The 9,411-nt window shown below is 44.0% G+C and overlaps 2 protein-coding genes across 2 annotated transcripts; one reads left to right on the forward strand and one right to left on the reverse strand.

Annotated features, from left to right (window-relative positions):
• Positions 1-1,921: 1,921 nt before the first annotated feature.
• Positions 1,922-5,076, reverse strand: LOC123165388 (uncharacterized). The gene is made up of 3 exons (XM_044583023.1): positions 4,813-5,076; positions 4,545-4,712; positions 1,922-2,231 (listed from the first exon to the last, which is right to left on the reverse strand). Exons 1-2 carry the CDS (start codon positions 4,921-4,923, stop codon positions 4,590-4,592), a joined length of 234 nt encoding a protein of 77 aa, XP_044438958.1. The 5' UTR covers positions 4,924-5,076; the 3' UTR covers positions 1,922-2,231; positions 4,545-4,589.
• Positions 5,077-5,211: 135 nt separating this feature from the next.
• Positions 5,212-9,046, forward strand: LOC123165387 (protein N-terminal asparagine amidohydrolase). Its single transcript, XM_044583022.1, has 9 exons — positions 5,212-5,360; positions 5,455-5,628; positions 6,133-6,197; positions 6,333-6,426; positions 6,516-6,554; positions 6,704-6,889; positions 7,296-7,474; positions 8,382-8,501; positions 8,696-9,046. Exons 1-9 carry the CDS (start codon positions 5,316-5,318, stop codon positions 8,802-8,804), a joined length of 1,011 nt encoding a protein of 336 aa, XP_044438957.1. The 5' UTR covers positions 5,212-5,315; the 3' UTR covers positions 8,805-9,046.
• The last annotated feature ends 365 nt before the right edge of the window (positions 9,047-9,411 follow it).

The following is a 9,411-nucleotide window of genomic DNA, read 5'->3' on the forward strand; positions in this document are numbered from 1 at the left end:
TTGTACCACTTCAATGATGATGATGAGACATTCCTTTTTCATATAGTTTCAGTGTATGTGTATGCTGTAATTGTATAAAACCTGTAAAAATACAAATACAGCAACATAAAAAAAAGAAAATACTAGCAGTATTGTGGGGTATTGGAGTAGTAGCAGCGCTGACTTACCAGTAGCGTTGGTTGTAGGGGCACGCTACTAGTATTAGCAGTAGCGATGGATAGAGGCGCGCTTCTACTAGATATAGATAGCCGTAACGCTGGTTCAAACAAGCGCTACTGCTAAAAAATAGCTGTAGCGCGCCTGCCCGCACTACTAATATCCAAAAAACCAACGCTACTGGTAATGGATTTCCTAGTAGTGAATCTTAACTTTGAAGTCTTTATTATGTCAAATATGCCTGAATTCAGTAATGATAGGAGATTAAACTATTGCAATTTACAATCTCTGAACAACTTAGAATCTCTAAACAATTTATAATCTGATCGACTTCCACGGTTTCACGGCCGAGATCGGCTGGCAGTTTCATCTCGGCCGAGGGGTTCAAATCCAGACATATTGGAGGACGCGGTATTCACCGAGGGGATTTTACATCTGCGTGCCACAGGAGGAACATACTACTAGCAAACAGATGAACGTATATATCGACTGGTCAAAACTCACCGGTTTCCGACGATCTCTACGTGGACCTGCGATTTTCTTCTCGAAATTGCGCGTCTCGATCCAAAGGAAAATGTAGCAACACATATACTCTACTAGTTGCAAAAAAAACATGATTATTATCTATACCCCTATATAGTGTGTGAATAACTTTGAAAGTTGGTCGTTGGATGAAGTCAATTCGACGGTACAGAGATGGCAAATCCGAGCACTACTGGCCGTTGGATATCATCTACATTCCATCAGATTTTGCCATATGTACAATCTAGAAGACTCCATAGTTGAACTTAAGCATAATGCACAAACCTCAAAACACAAGCACTTCTCCTTTGTTCTAGAATCTTCCATATCTTAATTGCCCAAACTTTTTTTTAAATGAATTGTCACTTTTTGTTTTTACTTTATGCTTTACAATGCACAACTCTATGAATCTTAAAATAGATTTTTTTATAAAACTAATTGATTTTAGATGAGATGAACTATAAGAATTAAACAAACATCTACATCATACATATATGAGTCAAAGCTTACATGCTATAATATAGTATTTATTCATTATTTGGTTAGCAAATCTCATGCGTGCAATGCACGTGTACCTTACTAGTTATCATCGGTGGCACAAGGTACCAAGTAGTACATTTGGATCTCACATAATTGTGCACGTACATGCGCCTGCCCCAGGTTCTTTTCATGGCTTCATCTGGGAGGCACAACTTGGCTAGCTTGTACTGCTCCTCATCGTCGAAATACGATCTCGACGCGCCCCTCCCTGGACGCCGCCGGCCTCGTCCAGTGGAGGACGGCGCTTTCCGGCCTGGTTATCGCCGTCGCACGGGTGATGAGGACGGTGGGGCAGTCGGCGCCGCAGGACGGGCATGTGCGGTCGCGGCGAGAGCATCGGTTCGTCAGTGAGCAGATGTTTCGGTGGCCGCACCGCCCGACCGCCACCCACTCCATCTCCAGGGGACGGAGGCACTGTTGGCAGCGTCGGAGGCGCTCCATGATCCGGCGAGTACTCCAGCGACTGGTCGAGTCCTTTTGCCGGTGCCAGTGCCGCGTGGATCTTATAACGACGGGAGCACGACGCGCGGGAGAAAACGAGCACAGAGAGGAAACGCTTTTGGAAAGTGATATAGTATGATAAAGGGTGTGTCTAGGTTTCAGTCGACTGAGACTTAACCAAGTCTCACTTAAGTGATATAGTATATGAGAAGAAAAAGAAAAAACTGAAAGAAAATTTTTGTACGAATCTTAATGCAAGATCAATGGAATATAACATCGACTGAGACATAACGAAGTCTAAGTCGACTGAGACCTAGCAAAACTGTATGATAAATCATGGACGCGATCGGTTTCCGATAACTATCCATACTCATACAGGTACAATCAATTTTCACACAGCAGGGTCCGAATCTTACAGTACTTGCAGAGTTGCAGTTAGGCTCAGCCTCCAACTGGTGCACACTCATTGTCAACAAAAAGGAGGGGAAGAAAAATAACTCTTCATGTTCACAAAACGACCGTAGACGCCAGAGGCGCACTTCTCCGGAAGCTTTGAGCCGCTAGATTATGTTCTGCAGATAGACATGAATGAATGAACGAATAGTAGTTGGTTCAAATCCAACTGGATGTGCTTGGGCTATGCGACAGCAAATACGCAGAATGAATAGCAGTCAGTTCAACATGGCGAATTCTTCCACAAGTACTACAAAATTTTGTTCAAAAGAAGAATAAACTCCGACAAAGTTCACATAAGGGGAATGAACTCCTACAGAGTTCCTGATGGCAGATATCCAACACGTCAGGTTATGTTCTGCAAATAGACATGCATGAATAGTGGATTATGCTATACTACTGGTGTGCATGTTCAGGATGTAATGAGAAAAGCTATCACGTCGGCTTTGGGATGAGTCATGGCAAGAAATATTGCTGAAACAGAAAGAGTTTTGGTATTCCTCTTGTTTCTTTTAGCATCATCAAAACCTTTTATGAGAACTTTTAAAATTGAGAAAATTGCAGTCTTTAGGGTGCTTCTGTGAGCAGTTTAATGTTAGAAGTGTGCTGGTGCTCTATTAGGTGGCACGCTGGAGTTCTTCTGTACTTCTGTTATATGCCTTTGGACTTTACTATCTAGTAATGCAGAGTATGTTGCATCTACAATAGCCAATCCTTTGATTTTTCAATTATCTGATACTTTTTTTTTGAATAGTTTGGATTGCTTACCACATGTTTCACGTGGTCAATTATCTGATACTTTACAGCATTGCCAGTTCTCGTATGTTGGACAACAAATACGTTTCGGAAAAAAGAGCACTACCCATTAAAAGAAATCAGTTCAATTTCTTTTGTCTACATATTATTATGTATTGGCAACTGAAAGTGCAGGAGCCAGGAGCTGCAGGTGTGCATCGTCTTCAACAGCTCGAACCCACATATAGGTTAATCAAGCCCCCTATTTTTGCATGGAGATACAACCCATGACTGAAAAGCTAGACACGTACAAATTACTTGTTGTTCACCATGAAAAAGCTTATGTAGTTTGAATATGTCTCTCTATGTTACATTGCATACCTGATTCTTGTCTTGCCAGTATATGGATACCTGAAATTCTCTATCTGCTTAATTACCAGCCCACTCTTTCAAATGAACTGCTGGCATGCATGAAGCACAGATACATCTTATTGCTAATGTGTTCATAACTGTATGTGCTTACAACTTCCAACAAACTAATACATTTTTATATGATGTTCTCCAGATAACCAAATTGGATGTCATGACAAAGAACTCTAGAAACTTGTCATTTTTTATGTGTTACCTGAAATATGTTTGTATTTTGTGGTTTCGCCATTACGTTCACGAAGAAGTGCTATTGTGAGGCAGCTGACAGCTTGAGATAACCATTGTAGGGTAACCCCTACATAATTGCCATTGCCATTAATGCAGTACCTCTGGTCACATTCAAAAACAAATTCAGGCCTCCTTTGGTTTGGAGGAATCTCATAGGAATTCTAGAGGATAGGATTCTTATAGGATTTTTTCCTTTAGAGCCCTTTGGTTCATAGGAATGGATTCCTATTCCTACATAGGATTGGTTCCTATCCTCCACATTTCATAGGAAAATAAAAATGAGCCTAGACTCAATGGAAAAATTCCTTTGGTGTGAACCAAATGACATCTCGTTTCCAATTCCTACTCATAGGATTTGAGATACATGTCATCTCATTTCCTACAAAATTCCTATTCCTACGATAATCCTATCCTATGAACCAAAAGAGGCCTCAGTTACCATGGTCAACCTGGAGGGAGTTCTGACAATTTTCAGTTTTCCAGCAATATACACAAGCTCGAATTCTTAACTTGAACAGTTCATTTATTTTTATTAGTTGGATCCAACTGGGGTCCTAAAACTTCAGCATACCAATCATGCGGGCATGCCAACTGCCAGAGCTATCAGCACTGCCAAAAATGACCAAATTTGTTGATTTTCTATGTGCCTAATCCACCAGTGTGGTAATGGCAATGCCGACACTAGTAGATTAAGCCAAACTTAGAACGAGCCTCAGCGACTTGTTCCACATTGTATACCTGAACCTCAAAGAACTGAAGCACTAGGCAGGTTGCGACAACAATGATACTGACAATCTGACATAGCTAGATGGTAGCAAGGCATAGCGCGCATTTACATTTGGTTTTCGGCTGGATCAGATAACCACAGGCAAATTGGAGTGCTAAAGCTTAAATCCGGACAGTCCAAGGACCAAGGTACTAACAGGCAATACAAACAGCTCTGAATTTTGGCACCAATCTGCGGAATTTATCATGCAATTCATACTACCATACAAGTACACATCTATCAAATAGGCATGGTAGCTACCAGTAGTACTCACCTAACAGCTCGGGAAGGCGAGCCGGAGCAAGGGGACGAGAGAAAATCACGAGTCCGGCAAGACCTGCGCCTGGTCCTCGCGGCGTCCCTCGTCCTGCAGCTGCTGCGCCTCCTTCTCCTTGGCGAGCATGTGCGCTTCGTACCTCCGCAGCCTCTCCTCCATCCTCACCTGCAAGAGCGGACGTGAGCGCGGCGGCTTCGACCAAAATGATTTGCAAATCGCGGTAGGTAGGTTAGACGGGGGACGGAAACGGCGGGGACCAGCGTGCCTTGTAGGAGGTCTCGATGCGGTGCATGACGTAGAAGCCGAGGCCGCCGCCGAGGATGGTGCCGGCCATGATCCGCACGTACGCCCACCGCCGCGACCCGGGCGGCGCCATTTCTCACTGACTTTGCTACGCCGCCGCCGCCCGTAGAGGTGGATGGGGCGTCCGGCTCGACGGAGATGGGGTGTCCGGAGCAGAGGAAGGGGAGGGGAGGGGGGATCGGGAGGACGGCGACTTGGGATGCGCCGGAAGCGGTGGAGTGGAAGTGTACTGCGTAGCGACGGCTGATGGCTGGGCTGAAACGACGGCTGCTTCCGGCCCATGGACCTGTGCTGCTGGACCAGGATCCGCGATGATCGTGGGTCGTCGTGGGCCGCTTCGGTGGACGGCTAAGCAGCTGGACGCCAGCACATAGAAAAAAAAAGGTGTGGCCGGCCATTTCCTTGGTCGGCTCCGCGACCTCTGCTTCGCTCGGTCACACACCCCCACCAACTCCGACGGCGATAATGCTCCTCGTCGACGGCGAGCCCGTCCCCTGCTCCTCCCCCGAGGTGCGTACGGCACGCTCATGCGGTTACACGTGGACGCTTGCCTCTCTCACTTTCTCCACGTTGTGACGATCCTATCGGCTCCCGGTTCCTGCAGGGGAGCAGCGGGAGGGAGCTCGTGGCGGCGCTCATGGGGAACCCCGGTCTGCGCGCCGCGTCCGAGCGGCTCAGGGCCGCGCCGGAGAGGACAGTCCCGTCGGGGCCGGAGGGGCCCAGGCACGTGTACGTGTTCCAGCGGGAGTACGCCACGGTCGATCCGGCGCGCGTCGAGGTGCGTTGTGCTCAGGTCTTCGATCGAGCAGAGATTGGGGATCCTTGGTCGATCCGCGCCGTTTGAATCAGTTGCGCGGTTCCATGTTTTGCTGCCTCAGCGACGACTTTTCGTTTCCCATGGTGGAAATCGTACCTGTGTTGCCTCCTGGTAAATGGGGATTGGGCAGGCACTCCTGGAGTTCACTTTGATAGTAGTTTAGATGTGTGATCACTTTATTCAAATTATGCTATTTGTTTGGAGTGGTTTATGATCATTAGAGGGATATTGGATTGTTATTCTGAATGCCAACATGTAGGATTTCCAATTTTACCTGTACACCTGATTGCCTGATTAGTTTTGTGTTTGTGTCCCTGATAAAGTGGCATCCTGTTAAAGCACATCATTACTTTCTGCTACATTTCACTCACTTTGCCTTAATTCCTAGAGTGATTAAAGCATAGTCATGCGTAGACTGTTCAAATAGTGTGATTGGTGAATTGATCAGTTCTTTTGCATCTGTAGTTAGTGGGCACAGATGAGATGACTACATGTGTGGGTGTTGCAATTCGCAACAACAAGACTGGAATGTAAGTGAAAAAAGAAGCGAGCGTTTTATCTGATCCTGTAAGGCTTTGGTTTCTTGTGAAACTCAAAACTCATGTATTTTCCCAACTCACAAAAACATTTGCTGATTCATCCGATCTTCCATTAATTGATTTCAGGACTTCCATTAGCCATATGGACTTTCCAAAGATTGTAGAAGGAGGGTTCAAACAGATGCTGGAATTACTTGGTGATGACGACGAACCATTTGATGTTGGTCTCTTCTCCCGTATTTCCCCCTCAAAATATGCAATAAGCAGTTAAGCACCCTTGGGAATGTTCTCACTAGCATTTGCTTACAGGTTCACCTGATTGGTGGCTTCGATGATGCTTCTACAAAGGTTGAATTCAAAACTTTTTGGGTGGTTAAATTTCTTTTAGATTTCTTGACCCTGCGCAAGCGGGAGCAATGTGCACCGGGCTGCCCTTTATTTCTTGATTGACACAATATAAATGTGGAAGCATCTAATTACCATAATTCGCCCCACAGGTAGTCTATTCTGCTGGAGGAAAGCACAGCATACAGGAAGGGTACTCCCATCCACTTTGTTTCAAGATAGTTGAAGTGCTGCATAAATCCCAGCAACGGTTCCACCTCCGGTCTTTCTGTGTCCTTGGGATCAACACTATGACCGATTCTTATGGGAATGCGCGACCCATAGTTGGTGGATTTGTGGTAAGGGATATCCTCTCCCCTGAATCTACTAAAGTGTCAATTAGTAGTTTTTGGTGCCAATGAACACCACATTTGTAAAATAGAACATTGTAAGCTCTGGAACAAGGAACTTTGAAGGTTAATCTAAAAGAAGAAGGAAAAAAGAAAGAGGGGAATTCTATTTTGTCTGCATCTCAGACTAACATTTCATTTACTCCCTCTGACCCGAATTGATTGACGCAGCCTCTATACAATGCAAAGTGGACGTTTTATAGAGGCTGGGTCAATTAATTCGGATCGGAGGGAGTAGTTAGTTTGTGTAAACTGGAATTATTCCCGCATGTAACAGTTATTTAAATTGTTGATTTGAAACATACCCCAGTTCATAGTAAGTTTTCTTAGAAACAAACACTCCTGCTGTCTTCAGATGCAAACATCATCTGGAGTTGTTACTCCTGCAAGCTTTGACATCACTTCAAGGTGTCCTGATGAAATAGTCAGAAGAATTCGTGTGAGTGTTTCTTCTTATGATCCAAATTGGCGAGGAAAGTTACTGGAGACTTACAACACACACGCTGATATTTTCCAAATTGCCCCTGCCTGCTGGTCCGTCTCTTATATTCCCATCCATTTCATTATGTATTGCACGTAATAAATTGAAGATGTTTGTAGCTACATATTCAGCCTCTGTGTACTTAACTATTGACCTTCTGTTCCTGAACGTTGTTAATCTATGGACACATGGACAGAGTTGGCACTGTAGCGTCGGGGTCAACTGACCCCAATAAAATTTGGCAAAACCTTTAGTAAATTATTGCTATCAAAGACCAATTACTGTTGAATTCATTTAGTATATCTCCATGAGCCCATTGAGTGTTTTGGCTAGCTTCGGCCCTGTATGGACATAGGCATTAAGTGACATCACACAGGTTGCTTTTTGGTTCAGTCTGATCTTCAAAATTTCCATACGTGAGGTAACTACCAATTGGAAAGAAGTGATGGAGGTTTTCATTATGCAATAGGACAATTTTAAATTGTTGCCTGACTTGTTGTCATCATACTCCATGTATGTTCAATGCCACCTATGCATGAAATGCTGTACGGCGGTTTTGCCACTTTTTATTCATCAGCGAATTGCACCATGTGTACGAATTATTACCATTCATGGGCAGGCCACGTTTGCCCAAGATTCGAGCCACTATCATATTCTAACACCCAATAAAATTTATAATTATTTGCAGAAAATAAACAAATAAAATCATATTTTTATGCTTTGATCCTGGCCCAGCTTCCATCATGAACACCTCTAACATGGACAAAAATGAATTTTCTTCCTTCTGGCTATTTTAATAATGGGCCTTTTGTTCTCATGCATTTAAACTACATCTTGCATGATAGTTCGAGAAATATTAAGAGCATACATCATTACGAGTGCAAGTACTTGTGCCTCTTTACCTTGCTAGTTAACTAACTGTTCCGTGTGATATACCCATCTCTTGTCCTGCTTGTATAGGATGCCAGATTGGGCAGAAATGGCATCCTCACTTAACCAGCTTTCAGACTCTGAAGTCCTGCTTCAGTGCTCCACCTCTCCAGCTGCAGAACCACCTCATTTTGTGGAAACTGAGAGAAGGTGTGTGTTCCTTTTATCCTACAAATTGGAAACTGTATTGCATGAACCATTTCTATCATGTGTGTGTGCAATCTTTCTGTTTATCCAGGTATAACTCATGATTAGCTAAGATGACCTTCATGAATGAAATAATGGCATATTTCCAATAGAGATTGCTATATGGTTTATTCTTGCTTTGTACTTTCTTGTTGTAGGATATGGAAATACTTGATCGAGAACCCAGACTGGGAAGACGCATTTCCAAAGTACAAGCCCCGGGTCTTCCACTGGACGAATGATGGCAGGTGGTCAAGGCACTCTTAGCACCATCCTTTTCCTGTCTTGACATCCATTGGTGCTCTACAAGCGGAACAGTGACAGATTATGGTCACACCAGCACTTATATGATCCCATTCATTTCCTCCATTTCCATACGCCTTTCATCTTCAGTTATCTCATACATTAGCCACGGGTGATTCAGGATTATTCGGTTCTTCCGTAAATGTATGCTGACAAACCGGTCTGAAGTTGATGCATTAAGAGTATGGTTTGTGTGTTGTGTGGTAGATTCATTGTCGGTTCATACCTGACCTCTGAAATTCGATTTGGTCGGTTAAATGTTTGCATGCAACTTACCTGTTGTGGTCAGAGGCGTTGTGTGCACTAGGATGGGTGGGTGATATTATTCGGGGTTTGCAATGTGTGTTCTGCTCGAAAGATTCAATGGTTGTTTGGTTTCATGCCCATCATGATGCCCCACTAAACAGATTCTAACATCTTTGAATTTTATAGTTGTTGGTTCCCTTTTTAGCTAACTTTCATCCAAAACCTGAGCATCCAATTTGGACACTACTTGGAAATGGGTTGTCCATTTACTAGCGTGTGCGGTATGATTTGAATGGTGCTAGTCGCCCCCCTGTCTTGTACTAGG

This window comes from Triticum aestivum, chromosome 7D, assembly GCF_018294505.1.
Source record: "Triticum aestivum cultivar Chinese Spring chromosome 7D, IWGSC CS RefSeq v2.1, whole genome shotgun sequence".
Taxonomy (NCBI): Eukaryota; Viridiplantae; Streptophyta; class Magnoliopsida; order Poales; family Poaceae; genus Triticum; species Triticum aestivum.

Bases quoted from the DNA above. Each gene is read 5' to 3' on its own strand.
- LOC123165388 (XM_044583023.1), bottom strand. From the start codon at position 4,923: ATGGCGCCGCCCGGGTCGCGGCGGTGGGCGTACGTGCGGATCATGGCC. The intron at 4,713-4,812 runs GCACGCTGGTCC...CCGCTCTTGCAG, and splicing joins GCATCGAGACCTCCTACAAG to GTGAGGATGGAGGAGAGGCT.
- LOC123165387 (XM_044583022.1), top strand. From the start codon at position 5,316: ATGCTCCTCGTCGACGGCGAGCCCGTCCCCTGCTCCTCCCCCGAG. The intron at 5,629-6,132 runs GTGCGTTGTGCT...TTGCATCTGTAG, and splicing joins TCGATCCGGCGCGCGTCGAG to TTAGTGGGCACAGATGAGAT. The intron at 6,427-6,515 runs GTTGGTCTCTTC...ATTTGCTTACAG, and splicing joins ATGACGACGAACCATTTGAT to GTTCACCTGATTGGTGGCTT.